This window comes from Thermobia domestica, chromosome 5 (genome assembly GCF_964235325.1).
Source record: "Thermobia domestica chromosome 5, izTheDome1.hap1.1, whole genome shotgun sequence".
NCBI classification, from domain to species: Eukaryota; Metazoa; Arthropoda; class Insecta; order Zygentoma; family Lepismatidae; genus Thermobia; species Thermobia domestica.
In genome coordinates this window covers 42,947,151-42,964,650 of record NC_137458.1, presented here as the reverse complement: position 1 = coordinate 42,964,650, position 17,500 = coordinate 42,947,151, and the positions used below count along the sequence as shown (strand labels likewise).

At 35.3% G+C, this 17,500-nt stretch overlaps 1 protein-coding gene across 1 annotated transcript in view; it reads right to left on the bottom strand.

Moving 5' to 3' along the window:
* LOC145685895 (nicotinamide/nicotinic acid mononucleotide adenylyltransferase 2-like) overlaps positions 1-17,500 on the bottom strand; it is a 48,108-nt gene extending 30,608 nt beyond the window's left edge. Inside the window, exons 1-3 of the mRNA XM_081758637.1 lie at positions 17,418-17,500; positions 11,870-11,949; positions 10,157-10,242 (exon numbers count right to left, since the gene is read on the bottom strand). Of these exons, the coding sequence (XP_081614763.1) occupies positions 10,157-10,242; positions 11,870-11,948 (165 nt within the window). The 5' untranslated portion in view covers position 11,949; positions 17,418-17,500. The remainder of the gene's footprint in view (positions 1-10,156; positions 10,243-11,869; positions 11,950-17,417) is intronic.

Below are 17,500 nucleotides of genomic sequence, written 5' to 3'. Positions count from 1 at the left end.
TTGAAGCGTCCTTGCATCTTCATTGTCATAACGAATCCTCCACAATTTTGAAATAATTTTGAAAAGCAAGAACTTCTCTTCAATTTTATTACTCTTCAGTTGTAAAATGAGTAAGTACACTTTTTTCTTTCATGCGTAAGAATGTAAGGCAATCGTAAATTGCCAAATTAAAGCATATTGCCCATGCGTTTGTTTATGCCAATCACATAATCTGTTATATAATTTAGGCGCGAATATAAGGAATGTTTCCTTTTATGATGTAAAACTCTGTTTCTGATGAAATAATGTCGAAATAACATTATTTTAGCTACTGCACACACCGAAATAATTGGTTTCCTTTCAATTTTCTGCTTCATATTGCGAATTCTTATTTTTGCCAAGAATTCAGTGCTTTGGCCCCACTGTGCGTCGAGATTAATCCGATTGGGTAGAAAAACGTTTTGAACTAAGCAAACTCATCACTGTCAAAACACCGAACACGACTTTGCTCGTTTCTGATTATGAAAATGCTCCTGCGTACACTATAAGTCATTACTCGGCAGCTTGTATACCACATGTCATTAAGAATTCATAATTCATATAATTTCATATCATCTACAATAACTCTTTAAGTAATAAGTAAAAACTTGTTGTGACTTATTTAAACTCTTGGATTGCGAGCGAAGCGAGCAAGAAAATTTTTAAGAAATCTACGTATTTCATTGATAACCGACAGTAATATTGATCGAATAGGGCGCCAATACTTTCTGGGGGCGACTCGTCTTTTACTCATGTCCAACACCACTTTTTCTTTTTCCTTGCTCGTCCGGCGCCCCCTTCCTATCAGCGCCCGGAGCGGGCGCCCCGCTGGCCCCCCCTTAGCTACGGCTCTGTATGTAATACAGAGGTTATAAAAGATTTTCGCTTTAAAGTGACATCCAAACCGGTACTTGGATTACACATGAAAGAAGGGTTGTGATTAGACCGAGAATTGAACATGGGTCACCTTGATTAAAAGGTGAAAAGGAGATAAAACTAATGCAGATGGTTTGATATGTGGAAACGTCACCATGAAGTTCACACGATTTAAAGCATTTTTCGTTCTTTTTTTTCATTTTGGTTTAAATCAGTTGTTTTTTTTTTTAAAAAAAAAAAACAGCCAACCCTGTATATAATATGTCTTGTTATTCTCGTTCTTGAATTTGTACATGCTCTTGACATCGCTTACGTTCTGAGCATTTTAGTTTATTTATTTTATTTATTTATTTATTTTTTTTGTCATTATTATACCTTCTCAAAATTTATCTACGATTTTTTTTCTGATCAACATCTAGGATCTACCCACCCAAAAATTTGGTGTAATTAAATTTCATAAAAATATACATATATATTTTTTAAAAGTTTTCCACCCAATTACCCCTTTCTGTCAAATTTTACTATGTAAATTTGACAAATTTAAGAGTTTTCTTTTTAATAGCAAAAATTTCAAAAGGAAGGAGAGTAGGCTAACTGACCATTTAAACTTTCTGAGAAAAAAAAAAAATAGAAACTGAAAACAACACGTTGGAAAGGACACGAGTCATCTTTATACTTTGGGTTAGTATGCAACAGAGATTGATCCAAGAAGAACTTCTGAGGGGCAGTGGGTTGTAATACTGCTACTTACAAGTTAGAGCTACTTTTAAGAGCTCCACTTCTGGATGGGTTTTATTTTACATTTAAATTAAAAAAAAAAAAAAAAAGTTTTCTAAATCGCAATCGACCCTCCCTGAATCCGCTCCTGTAGGACAAGCAACACCAACAAGTAGTTCAGGCAAAGATCAATTAATGACATTGGTATGCTGTTCCGTCAAAATCTCAATTTTGATCAGGGTGTAGGTTAGCCTGGTCTCTCACTGAACTCTCTCAATTGAATTTTTATGTAAATTAAATATTCCTACATCACATACAGTAAATACAGTCTACCTTATTGTACGTTTCTTAATGCATTTCTACAACTGATTGTAGCTTTAAATGTTCTCGTGAGGATTCGATGGTGAGAATTACTTAACCTAGCCATGAGTTTTCAAATTAGCAGTTGTGCATTGTGGGTGATGATAATGATCTTGAGTTGAGGTGTGAAATTGAACTCGAAACCGGAACAAGGACTGTTCGTATTCGTATCTCAGACGGGGCATGGAATGGGACGAATACGAAAATAAGGCTGCTGTAATAGTTTTCCACAAAAGTGGACTGGGTTGGTAAAAGCGAGACAGACTTTCGAAACACTTGACATTTTTCTAAATCAAGAGTTGGCAATTTCAAGTTTTATCCTCCCCTCCCCCACTCTTATAATGCTCGCTATGCCGCTGCAATTACTTTACGGACATTTTGTACCCCTTGGTTTTAACTTGTACACTTGTTCCTTAGCCCAACCCCAAAGGAAGCAATTTAGATCGGGGCTGCGTGCAGACCATTCTGTCGGTCCGCGGCGGCCAGTCAATCTGCCAGGGACATTGTCATCAAGCCATGCTCCCACTGGAATTGCATAGTGGGGCGGACCTCCATCTTCGATAACAGCAATTCCCTTCCACTTTCCCATTCTTGAATCCAGACCATATAGACGTTCGAAGCATCTCCAAGTATCGTTCAGCATTCACGATGTTGCGTAGCACGTATGGACCAGGGAATCTGGTAGATGTCGTTTCACACCAAAGGGTTGCATTTTCTCCTCGGTTATGTTGTTTGTACTCCGTAAAAGAAAGCTTGAACAAGACCATTCAATACTTCAAATTTACACGTTCAAAGGAATATTGTTCAAGACACTTGAACAAGAATCTCGAATGAACTTGAATCAACTTTTACACGATCATAGAGATATTGAATCATGTTTTGTAAACTTGTTGATAGGTGGTAGTCCAAAACAAGTTACCGAAACTATGAAAAAAAAAAAAAAAGCGAAACTGCGTCCTGATTTAGTTCAGACCAGCGCAAGAATAGCTAAAATATTAGCATTTCTTTCCTAACTTTCTGCGGGTACTTGGAATTTAATCGATTATATTAAATCGTTCAGAAAATAGGCCAATTAATTTTCTAGCAACGAAATCATTTTACTATGTATTTACTCCCTTTTACATTAAATGCTGGTTAGGTTAGCTTACTTTAAAAGAGTAAAGTACTATCTAAGTTTAAAATCATTCTCTGTACTAAGATTTTTTTTTAAAAAACCTGATTCTTCACATGGCGTACTGATGGCAGAATCACACTCGAGAAAAATAGGGAACTGTTCCCCAAAGTTGCTTGTATCACGAGGCAATGACTGCCTTTTGATGTTATATATGCTGACATCGAAGATAGTTTAAAGAAAAGGTTGAAAAGAGTGGAAACCAAACAAAGCAATGATAATACTTTTTTTCAGCTACTCGACTTACTACCCATATCTGCATCAGACTTTCTTCACAAAACTATACCATAATTGGTACTGGTCAAGAATAGCCCTTCAAACAAATAGTAATTTTACTGTTAAAATAAGTGAGTGTATATGAAAGAGGACTGTGAGATAATTTTCACTGGCGGAACATGCTTGTGTAATGTAGGAAATCAGTTATTCTATGATTAGAAGTTTAATGTTACCAGTATCAAATCATTACAAGGGCTATGGTTGAGTTCAAATGAGTGAATACGATGTCAAGGGTTTGTTGCGCTATTCTAATTTATTATTATTCAAATGTTGCACTATAACCTCCGTCGAAATGTGCCTGCTCCCTATAGACGCGGGCCCTCTCCCATGCTCCTGCCCTGAAACTGTTAAAAAGCATTCTCGATTTTTTTTTCTTTTACTTTTTTGTACGTGGCATATCTCAGGATGCGCATTTGTACCGGTACCTTACGGAAAAACCCTCGTAAAATTAATCTGCATGCATGAAAGCAACCTCTACCTGTACTTTGGATTTCGAGATAAAACAACTACATTACAATAAGATAATATGTAATCATTTCCAAGGTACTTCAGTTTGCGAGCATATTATCAATCTGTACGATATTATTTGATATTATCCCAAATTAATAACAGTACAAAACGTCTTACTAAATCAAGAAAAGTCAGTTACATATTTTTTATTTGATGGACTTTCTTATTCTAGACCCGATATTCTTGTATATTAAACTCTCAAATTAATACTTATATTTCTCATTGCCTCAAAATTTACCAATAGTTATGGGCACGCAAGCACTGTAGCTAAATAAATCGTGCATATTATCAACAAAAAAATACGAACAATATCTTGCAGCGAGATGTTAGCTTTTGTTTAATATCAATGCACACTTGGAAACTCAGATAATTATGGAAAAGAGTAATGAAAGTATACAGTATTTATTCAACAACAGCCGCTGTCTCACCAGCCGTGTGCACCAAAGAAGTTTAAACGAGCGTTCACTTAAACGCGTTGAACACTTTCAAGTTTAAACGTGGTTCCCGGACTTTCGTTGCACCATTGAAAATCGAAGTTCAGTAAACCTCGTTTAAGTAACTTCGGTCAATTTGTAAAATCGACTCTGATTGGTTGTTATCTTTTGTTCTAACCTTCGTTTAACAAAGTGACAAATGAAGAAAGCATACCGCGTGCTGGGACTAAAAATATACCTAATGAAATAAATGAGTGATACTTGGTGTTGCAATATTGGTAGTAGATTTTAGATTAGATTGTAGCGTGTAGTTTCACTATACGGATCCATAGTATAAGTAGTAGTACTAGTAGTAGTAGGAAAGGGTTAGAGGTCCCGCAGGGGTTTGTTGGGTATGGTTCTCGGTGCAGTTTTACTATACGGATACACAGATTCTAAAATGTATAGAAAAATATGGGCAAGTCTTTAATTTGCTCATTTTATGTCCAGAACAGAACCTAACTAACCCCTGCGGGGCTTCTAACCCGTTCCTACTACTACTTATACTATGGATAGAGTAAAACTGAACGTTGTTCTCGACATAAAATGGGCTAATTAAATACTTCTGCAATTTTTTTCCGTATATTTCACAATCTGTGGATCCGTATAGTAAAACTGCACCATTAAGGTTACACTAAACTTATAACGAAGAACAAATATAATGTGGATCTATGTAGACCAGTGGTGATTTCAGGAACCATGAAATTCCCTCGGGACCATATATCCTATGCTCAATGTGGATTCCTAGTATTTTCGTTACTAATACATTTTATCCCCAGTATACTGAAATTCGCCACCACTAGAAAATAAATTTTTAAAAAAAACTTCCGGAATCCACTGATGGGGAAAATTGATTCAACAGTTATACATATTTCATCGTGAAAATGTTATTCTAATGTCCTTTACGGTACATCATTTCCTTGTTCGCGTTTCCCTACAATTCCCAGCCAGCATAGGTAAAGTTGAGGAGCGCTATCATTTATTATTTTCACTTATGATCTAACGCCTTCTGCATTCTTAGTTTCTCACCTGTCCACCAGCTGCGTACAGATTTATAATATGCTAACAACCATATATATTATAAATACAGTAACTGCAAAAAAACAGCACGAGTGTGTGTTAAGTGGCCAACATAACCTGGGTTTCTATCCATTCCGATTCGAAGCAGGGCACAATTTGAGGGATCTCTCGTGATTTTGTTAAGAAAGCAACCACATTAGCGATGGTGTTATGTGCATAAGGAAAGAAAAGTGTGGAAACTACCAACCTCCTATTTTCCGGTGCAATTTCTCAAAATACATTCGTTACACATGTAAGTAATATGTGATTACAGAAACAGCATTAAAATGTATGGTTCATAATTATACAATTATAATGCAAAACTAGCTTGTAGTGATCACTTGCTACATATTCGTATGTATTTTTTGTTCTGATTTGTTCAGACGGTTCTGCCAAATCTTGACACGTTCTTACATCTTCAGGTTAGGTTAGAGAGTTTTTTCTTTATTTTTTATTATTATTATTTTTAGCAGAGCATGCACTAAATGAAGAGCTCCATTACTACTTTCGGATTGACTTTTCTATTTGGTAGAACCGTCTGCTCGAGTGAACCCTTCATTTGCTTACACGTATACCCACCATCGCAAATTCGCCTGTTCCTACGGACGCACCTCGACTATAGCCCTTCAGCTTCTTCACATTATCGTAAACCGTATTATGTTCAAAAATAGCTTGTAACGAGCAGCTTGCAAAGTTTGGTTCGTGGTTTTGAGACGTGTGGCTTTTACTGATGTAGCTAAGTTTGTATGTGTCTTACACAATCGTACGCAATTGGTTGATACCATTCGAGGAGTAACTAGGTAATAAGTTTTACGATGAATAAATGGGAAATAAGTTTTACGCTATTTGCATGGAGTTTTGACAAGAAAATACTGTATTTATAGACATAACTTTTATCCCTTCCTAAGATTAACCTTTACCGGAAAATTGTTTAGGAAATACATTGTCGAAAATACTATGAGCTGATTTTGTACAAAAAAAAAAAAAAAAAAAAAAACGCACAGTATATGTAGTTTATTTCTAGTGGGTTCTCTATTGTAAAGCTACAGCCTCCCAGGTATTCTGCCTCCATATCCTCCTTATTTCTTTTTGCGAGTTAACAGACTTTACCTGACAATTAAAAAAGAGCTGTATTCCTAATCTACACCGTTTATTTTATTATTATTTTTTCCACATTGTATCTAGGAAAAAAAAACAATGAAAACACGAGCAAAAAAAAATTCCAAACACGAGCAATGTATTGTAATTTCATTAGTGGAAAAATACAAAGACATTATTGAATGTAATCAGACTGACTTGGATCAAAGAAGTTTAAACCCCCAAATTCGAGCGTTCAAGCTAAAACCAAGTTTATCCACCATTTGACCTAGACTTAACCATGAACGCTGTTGGTGCAACAGACATTTACACCGATCTTGGTTATGACCCTCGTTCAACAGTTGAACTCCGTTGGTGCACATGGCCGCGGATAAACTTGGTTTTAGCTTGAACGGCCGAATTTGGAGGTTTAAACTTCGTTGATCCAAGTAGTCTGTTTACATTCAATAATGTCTTTGTATTTTTCCACTAATGAAATTAAAATTTTCGTGATCGGAGAAATTTTCTGCTCGTGATTTCATTATTTTTTCCTAGATACAATGTATATCAATAAAATGAAATAAATGTTCTGAAGTTTTATGAATACAGTTCTTTTTTTTAATTTTCAGGTAAAGACTGCTAACTAGCAAAAGAAATAAGGAGGATATGAAGCTAGAAAACCTGCAAGGCTGTAGCTTTACAATAGAGAACCCACTAGAAATAAACTACTGTGTGTTTTATATATATAAAACAAAATCAGCTCAGCATTTTCGACAATGTATGTTCTAAACAATTTTCCAGTAAAGGTTAACGTCAGGAAAGCATACAAGTTATGTCTATAAATACAGTATTTTTCTTGTCAAAATTCCATGGAAACAGCGTAAAATTTATCCGGTTATTCCTCGCAAAACTCATTATCCAGTTATTCCTAGAATGTTATCAACCAATTGCGTGCAATTGTATAAGACACATAGAAACTTAGCTACTATAGTGACAGCCACACGTTTCAAAACCACGCACCAAACTTTGCCAAGCTATTCATTACAATTTATTTTTGAACCTATTACAGTTTACGCCAAGGTGAAGCTGCTGGGCTAATATTCGAGGGGCGTACGTAGTGAACAGGCAAATTTGCGATGGTAGGCATACGTGTAAGCAAATTAAGGGTTCACTCCAGCAGAAAGTTCTACCAAATAGAAAAATTATAGGTAAAAAACTACGTGAAATATCTTTCATGAAGGAATGAAAGTGTGAATATAAGTAATTATCATCTATCACAGCATATTGAAGTTCATTATTAGTGATAAAGAAATTATTGTATATGTAAGTGTGCTCTTCCATTGTCCTCGTTTATGTGTATACCCCTTTGCTGGCGCGCCTGCTCCCTATGGACGCAACTACTCGGGTCTCCCTACTGCGCTCCTATTCTAACTCGGTTAGATAGCATTCGTGCTTTTTAGTGACCACCTAGCATAACTTGGTTCGTGTTTTATACACAGTAGTTTTTATGCTACACGTCCACACTTCATTTATACGTTACTGAGCCATCCTAGTCAATTCCCAAGTAGTAATGGAGCTCTTCATTTAGTGCATGCTCTGCTAAAAGTAAGCTCTAATTTAACCTGAAAATGTAAAAAATGCGTAAAAATTTGGTAGAACCGTCTGCTCCAGTGATGAACAAATTAGTACAAAAAATACATACCAATCTGTTGTAGGTGATCACTACAAGCTAGTTTTGCATTATAATCACATAATTATGAACACTACATTTTAACGCTGTTTCTATAATCAAAGATTACTTACATGTGTAACGAATGTATTTACAATGCAGAAGAAAATGTTACGAATAATGTTATCAGTTCCGTTTCATACACCAAGTAGACCACTGTTTCAGAAACTTAAGATATTACCATTGCCGTGTATATACATTCTCGAAACAACATCATTCATACATATGAATAAAAGAAACTTTCAACTCAATTCGGACCTACACCAATACAACACAAGAACACCCAATCATATTCATATACAAAATTTCCGTCTAACAAGAACTCAAAATTCGTTACACCACATAGGAATAAAACTTTATAATAAATTACCAGATCGTATCAAACGAATGCCAAGCATGCAGTTTAAAAGACACCTCAAGTTACTGTTACTTAAATATCTTTTCTATGGTTTAGATGAATATCTTCAGTGTGATCTTTCTTTGTAATATAAATATTACGATTTATTTGAATTTTGAAATATATAAAATAAGGTACAATTTATATTTTCTCTAAAAATACACTTTTAGTTTTATTGTTAAGTATATATTTTGTATCATTATTATTATATATATTGTATTATTATATATTATTTTTTAAATAACTATTATTAATTGTAGCGTTTCTCTTGTAATTATTATTATTAATTGTAATAGTAACTGTATCTCTTGACGAAGCCATGAACGCTAAGTTCTTACGGCGGAAAATGAAATAAATAAATAAATAAATGTATTTTGAGAAATTGCACCGCAAAACAGGAGAGTGATATTTTCCGGAGTGGTCTTTCCTTATGCACACACCACCATCGCTAATGAGCCTGCTTTCGCGGATAAAATCACGAGATCCCTCAAACTGTACCCTGCTTCGAATCGGAATAGATACAAACTTAGGTTATTTTGGCCATTTAGCACAGATTCGTGTGTGGTTTTTGCACTTATTGTATTTATAACATATGTTTGCAAGCATATTATAAATGCAGGGGTGCCCACAAGGGGGGGCTATGACGCAAACTGCGTCATTGAAATATTTGGGGGGGTTAAAATCTATATAAATATGTTTGATGAGGGGGGGGGGTAAAATTAATCGAAAAGAAGATTTTTTCATGGAAGAACACCTACGGATAGACAATTGGGGGGGGTGCGTCATAAACATAAGGGGGGGTGGGCACCACTGATAAATGTGTGCGTAGCTGGTGGACAGGTGAGAAACTAAAAATGCAGAAGTCGTTAGATCATAAATAGAAAGAATAAATGGTAGCGCTCCTCAACTTTACCTACGCTAACTAGGAATTGTAGGCAAACGCCAACAGGGGAAAAGGATGTAAAAGGCATTGTAAGAACGTTTTCACTATGAAATATGAATAACTGTTGAATCAATTCTCCCCATCAGTGTATTCCAGAAGTTTTTATTATTATTATTATTATTATTATTATTATTATTATTATTATTATTATTATTATTATTATTATTATTATTATTATTAATTTCCTAGTGGTGGCGAATTTTAATATACTGGGGACGAAATGTACTAGGAATCCACATTGACGATGATAGGATATGAGTCTTGTTCAAGCTTTCTTTGATCGTCTACAAGCAGTGTTACATTTGGAACGGAACTACCAATTATGACAATTGTTGTAGTTCACAAAACCTCCGATGTGAAACATCGCTTTATTCGACTACATACATTGTCGTACAAACCTCGATAATCATCTCCCCAACTAAGAATAATCTCTCAAAATTAAACTTAATTGAATCAATCCTCATCAAAAGAGCCGTTCCCTCCTTAAGTAACAAGCTAATACTTTTCATCTACTCTTTGACAAAACAATAACAATGACAACATAACATACCTTTTTCGGGTAATCCCGATGAGCAGGTGATAATACGGCCCCGACAACACGTGTCGTATCTGACTGAATTGCATCTCTAGCCTCTACTACAATAAATAAAAAAATAAATAATATACATTAGCAGACATAAATACTTTTTTCTTGGAATCTGGAAAGTCCTCAAAACTCTCCATGCTGCTCTTGGCAACCTTTTTTTTTTTTTTTAGAGATTTATGACCCATATTACCTAAAAATCAACGTTGCCACGTCTCTGTTGTCCCTTTATTTTCAGGGGCGAAGTGCAATCCCACAAGTAGGGTAGCCCCGATAAATTAATAACAAAAATAACATTATCGTAAAATGTTTAAAATTATAGTCATGATTCTATTTTCCTTACTGAGTTCAAAAAACTACCAAGTCTATTTATTTTAAACATCTTTCTTCACTGTATTTCTAAAACTGTTTAGAGTTATATTTATGCGCATGTGTAAATGGTGGGAGCACCGTCCACTACCTCAATCAGAGAACACGGTAGCCAGCTAATATGCATCCAAGACAGTGTGACCTGTGCAAGAGGTATACGTCAGCTGATTCAAACTATACTCTGGTTGGATCGCCCCCCCTAACTTCTACCGCCCCCCTACATTTTTAGGCTGGCTACGGGCCTGCTAGGAAGTATTTTGACGAGAGACGCTTACTGCACCAAAGAAATCAGATCAAGAATAGTCATAGCCTAAGAAGCATTCAACACGAAGAGATCACTCTTAATTAGCAGGCTTAATCGGACTAAGGAAGAAATTGGTCAAGTGTTATATATGGAGTACTGGACTGTATGGTTCAGAGACTTGGATATTACGGAAGTTAGAGAAGAAATATTTAGACAGCTTCGAAATGTGGTGTTGAAGGAAGATGGAGAAAATAAAATGGACAGATTGAGTTTAACGTCCCGCTCAGCAGCGAGGCTATATGAGACGTGGATCTACTGATTAACGTGGAATCCGAACCACATGAGCTCCCACGAAGATGTTTTGACACGCATACGAGAGAAGATGACACTTCTAGCCACTATCCTTCGTAGTAAGGCCAATTGAATTGGACACATCTTGCGAAGAAATTCTTCTTCATACCGCCATAGAAGGAAAGATAAAAGGAAAGCGAGAAATAGGAAAAAGAAGAATACAAGCGATCGATTATTTGAAAAATAGAAGAAAATATTGGGAGTTAAAAGAGGAAGATGAAAATCAAGAAACATGGAAGAAACATTTCCAGGCCCAAACCGAAAATTAGAAAGAAGAAAAGAATAAATAAACCTCATTAGTCCCAGGACCTCCAAAAAGGCAGGATACTTAATAATAATAATAATAATAATAATAATAATAATAATAATAATAATAATAATAATAATAATAATAATAATAATATTGGGAAAAGTGCCTTTTCTCGGCTTTCTTCCCAGAGGGGCGAAGGATTGGTCGTTATATAGCATTTCACATAAATGCTAATATCTAATATGTAAAACAGTAACGACAAGGGGATAGACAATATTCGCAATCTTCTTTCAATTACTATTAAGAATTACGTTTCACTTGCTCAAATTAATAAAAAAAAATAAAATTATAGATTAAATAAATCGAACTGGCGGTTAGAGTTAATTTCATAATTAATTTATTAAAATTATAATCTAAAATTAATACAAATTTAATGGATAAAATTAGATGAAAGTATGTTTCTTACCCAGATTGGCTAGATGCATTGCATGGATCGGATTATATGATCCCCCTTGAAACAGGATTACCTGCTGAAACTGCGACATACTGTAAAAAAAAAAAAAAAAAAAAAAAAAAAAAAAAAAAAAGTAAAATAAATGGGCTATATAGTTATTTAACCGCTAACAGTTCACTACCTTTTAAAATATATAAAAAAAAAATTATGATACTTGCTCCTTTTGCCAATGAGGAGCTAATTATTTTATTGCTCAGCTCAAAAGGATAATACTATTGAAGAAGTGGACTATTCTCCTTTTACCTCCCCTTGCTTTCTTGGCTCAAATTCTGATGGAATTAAACGTTTAGTAGCTTCGTAAGGGGAATTGAACAAAGGTGTAACGATAAATAGCTTTCCTTCATCTAAGAACGCAAACTGAAAGTATATGAGAATAAAATCCTGAGACGAATATTCGGACCCAAGGGGAAAGGCAATCTGGAATGGCGGAAACTTCATAATGAGGAATTGCATAATTTACACCCTTTACCAAACATTGATTGGCACGCCGCCAATACCAGAAGACCTTTTACTTTACATAATTTCAATTTGTCACCCGTGAACGAAATTCAAGAATCAATCTCTTTTCCCCTAGCAGGGAAATCAACTTGTCCAAACCCGAGAACAGCAAGTGTGACGAGAATAATTCAAATCTCTTACAGACCAACAACTTATCAACCACTCGTTTGTTATCAAAAGCCCGGAATTAATGGCAAATGCCATTATTGTAATTTTCATGATATTTTCAGGAAAAGTACAATTTCACAATTTAGAAGCAATTTGTTGCCATTGTCACAGGTTTTCTCTTCCACTACTCTCTGGCTCAGTGATAGAGCGCTCATCTCTGGTGCGTGGGGTTCCTAGTTCGAACCCAATTCGCGCCAGTTGAGTGTTGTAGTGGATAAACACCGTGTGCGTGGGTTTTATTGGGGTTCTCATGTTTCCTTTCACATTCTTCAATTCCACAATTTCATTCATTTCTCATCATGGCCGTCTCCTTAGTCCATGTCATAATCCTGGGACGTAAAACCAAAGAAATCAAAAAAATAAAGTAGTCTAACGATAAATTCAGCAACTCCCTGATCTGTTGGGTACTCCATGCTCCTTTGCTTTACTTGTTTTGGGTTCGATTCCGGTTGGCAAATAATTCACGGCTCCAGACCCCCTTTAAACTGTAGGGCCTGTACCACTATATTGAAATGAATTGAATTGCTCTTTATTTCAGCGGGCGAGGTTCAGCCGGAGGTTACAAAGAAAAAAAAAAGATATAAATAACAACATAACATGATACATTCAATAATACTAAGGATAAATAAAACACCCAGTCCAACTTCATACTGTAGTAAACATTTCATGCGTGCCAATGCTTTGTCTCTAATCTCTAAATAATAATGTTTGGAGTGATTATTTAAATGAAGTCAGTGCTTGACTTTGGTAGGGAGTTCCAGATTATTGCTGCCGAAATTGAAAATGCATTCTCTGTTATTTTTAAAGAGTGCCGTGGTACGGGTATTGTAACGGTGAATCTCTGATCTAGGTGTTAATTTATGATACAAGATAGTGTTTTATGTGAATGTATTTTATATAGTAAACAACAGTAACGGAGATATCGTCTTCGGGTCATAGTTAGGATATTGTTTTCATTAAGTACCGGCAGTATATGTTGAGACTTTCTGTAATTGAGACAAAAGCGTATAGAGTAGCTCTGTATTTTCTGGATTACCCTAGTATTTGAGTGGAGAGAGAGCTATCATATATTGTATCGCAGTAATTGAACAGAGGCAAAATGAGAGTGTTAACAAGATATAGTCTTGTTTCTTGCGACAAATAGCCTTTTAATCTATAAAGCTGTCGTAAGATGCGCTTAGCTTTAATACACTCTTCAAAAATGTGTTTATATTATATATTACAACTATATAAGCCCGTTTCCGACAAAGGACGTAAATACAAATCAATCAATGAAAACGAACGGTTATGAATTAATGTTTCGCTTGTTTGTTTGTATATTGAAATTTAGCGTCCCTTGTGACCATCGAGACCAGTAGACTTACAGTTTTAAGTAGGATCCCAACTACAGTAATGCGTTCAAACGTCAATCTTTTCCACCGGGAATCGAATCCGAGACTACGTGAAACAAAGGTGCGAAAGTTAACCATTATAATGTTGGGGAAAGTTTACGAATGAATACATGAAAAAAAATGTGATTTTTAGTTGCAGAACCTGAAGCAAAGTCATGGGCACGATGTTATTCTTCATAGATCCATATGGCCTGAAATTCAGAAGCAATAGAGTTGCCCATGAGACGAGACAGAGATCACCCAACACAAACACGCTTTTCGTGACGAGATAGTTTCAACTCTTCTCTCGTAGGCAACCCTTCTAAGCACTACATCACATGAGCCATGTGATCGCCTAATAAGCAATACAGCTTTCAGGGAGCCAATAGTAGAATGATCATATCAAGACCAAGGGTCGCATTAATCTTTATTATTATTATTATTATTATTATTATTATTATTATTATTATTATTATTATTATTATTATTCTTTAAAATCAATGCAGTGTATTTCTTTTTTCTCGCTAAGGGTGCGTCTCACATTCGAGGATTTTTTTTTTTCAATTTTTCCTTCGAAAATTGGGGGTGCGCCTTATATTTGGGGGCGTCTTACATTCGCGTAAATACAGTATTTTTAAAGATGGAATCTAGTACTATTTCTAATTAATAATAGGGGCCGCGGTGGCTCAGTGGCAGAGCGTTCACCTCTGGTGCTAGGGGTCTCGGGTTCAAACCCTGCTCCCGCCAAGTGAACTTTGTGGTAAACAAACACCGTGTGCGTGGATTTTCTCGGGGTTCTCCCGTTTCCTCCCACTTTCTTCATTCCACCATTTCATTCATTACTCATTATCACCGTCTCCTTTAGCCTAACCGGCATAACCGTGGGACGTAAAACTCAAAATTTCATTTCATTTTTTTTTTCTAATTAATAATACGAATGAGGCAATATCATCCATGCACAAGGGCGCCAATGTTGTGGTTTCCAATATACGCGACGTTTCAAATTCTGATATAACTAATGTAAAAATTCTATTGGGCTTTCGATATTCCCAAGTACGATTTTCTCTTAGGGGGCGGGCGCCCCACCTTGCCCCCCCCTGATAGGCGCCCTTGTATGCATACTATTTAACTCAGTTAATAATAAATGTTAACCCAAATCTTAAAATAATAATAATAATAATAATAATAATAACGTCCAATTACGTCAGTTTTATGTTTAATTCCAATGGTAATTATGTGATTTCACCTGGTGCTAATACCCAACCTACCTACGTCTGATGAGTAACGAATCCCACCTGTGTACATTTTTTTTTTAACTCAATTTGTACAAATAATAAAATTAAAGCATTTAATTTTATGGAGTGTTGGTTATTTCAACTTATTATTTCACCCGTCTACCTTCCTGCAATCTGCGAGTTTCTTTAACGTTTTAACCTTCTTATTCAGGTAAGTGCTTCTTCTTTACATTGGACATAAATTTGTGTAGAAATTCACTAAAAACTGAAAATTATTGCTGACCGGTACTACCAACAGACGTAAAAAAAAAAAAAAAAAAAAAAAATCTCATTTGTATTACCCCAGAAAAGCTCTTTACACGACCACTACAAAAACTGGACGATAAATACGTAGAAATGCAGCCGTCAACTTTTCAAGTAGAGGTATACGTAGCTTTAGAACAATTCTCGTGAAATTCTTGGGTCTAGTGGGCCACTGGATCTCGGTTGTTGAGAACGGAATTGAATCTATATCTCAATGTGGCACTCATCTTTGTGGAATGGCAAATGCCTAGGGTAGTGTTATTACACAGAACATTTGCGATTACATATGTTAACACAAAAACTATTGAAAACACTCTTCAGGATGAATTCTATTAAAAGAAAAGTTTATTTCTAAGAATCGCCCAAGAGCTATGCTGCAAGACTAGAACTTCAACAATACTTACACAATTTACATACAAAAACTATACAAAGAAAAAATCTGTACAACGGATGGTAAGCAAATTACGAAGTAGATTAGGTAGAGTAATTGATAAACAAGTGCAGTGTCACGTACACACCACGAGGCGTTTGGTTTGTATGGCGTGATATTTTCTCAATTGATTTTGAAATCAAAGTGACAGTAATTTGTACCTCTTCCGGTTTTAACAGAGAGATGTAAATGAAATACATTCTTAAGACGTTTAATTGATTACAGAAAACCCCTTCTCGTAATCATTTACCGTTTTTACTTTACAGCGATCAATGTTAAAACCGGAACTACTTGATTTCTGTCACTTCCGGTTTGAATGGAGCATAGAGAAAATGATACCTATTCTTAGAATACTAAGTCAATTCCACATAAAAAAATCTCGCTCTTATCATTTTTGCTCTATGAAAATCAAAATAAATATTCTTTGCTTAAAATTCATTCTTCCTATATTTCCTGTGTTTTTGATAGTTATGCTGGACCCCTACCCTAACAAAATATAAACTAACCTAACCTAACTTAATGGGCTTAAATTTAGAGTTACCCCTCCAGTTTCAAACCTACAAAAAAGCAGCTAAACCATTAAACATTGTTAGGTTAGGTTAGGTTTGGTTAGTTTAAGTTGGTTAGGTTACCCAGTAAGACTTTAGACTAGAACAGTGACTGGAACCGGTTCTCATAGAAACTTTATCACTTAAAGTCAGTAATTCATGGTTCTCATTAAAATGTAATACATTCTCTTCATTATTCTTATATAATTTTCTAAAACTCAATGTGGAAATACCACATTCAACGTACCGATTCGCCATCCTATACGACTACCATGATCCTAAATCAACAAAATCTTTCGCGTCTTGCAAATAGTACCCACTTCTACAAATCATTTCTCTTACTAAACATAACTTTACTGCCAAATTTACACACCTAAATATCACATAAGAACCCCAAATCATTATTTCTTACCCCATTTCTCCTGTAAATTTTTCTAATTTTTATTAAAAAAATGGAGGGGCAACTCTAAAAAATGGAGGGGCAACTCTAAACTTAACCCACTTGATGTGAACAGAAATGACCAAAATTGTAATTTTTTAAAGAAAAGAATAGCTGAACCACATCTGAGGAAAAAGTATAAATGTTAGCACAATTACCATATACTGACAGTTTGGCTACTACAGGTCCACATTTTTTAAAATAGCTGAGTATGGTATAACGATAGTTTGAATTTCGGCGAAAATGAATGAAATATCTTCAACATATCACGGTTTCAAGCAATTCAACCGAAATCCAATTTCCAAAAGGATTGTGCGGGGTACTTCGCTATACAAAATGGCTAGTCCAAGATGGACGACTAAATGAAAGCAAAGCTTACAAGGGCCATGATTTTAATCGAATACGAAGAATAACAAAATATATAATGAAGCATTATACATTATGTTATTCTTCGTATTCCACAGAAATAATGCCTATTGGCATTGTTCTAAAGAATTAGTTATACATACCTTATACCTAACACAATGGAAAGAGCCGCTGTTAAATTGGAGAGATTCAAAGCTTTGGATGTGTGAATACGCCTGTCACTGAG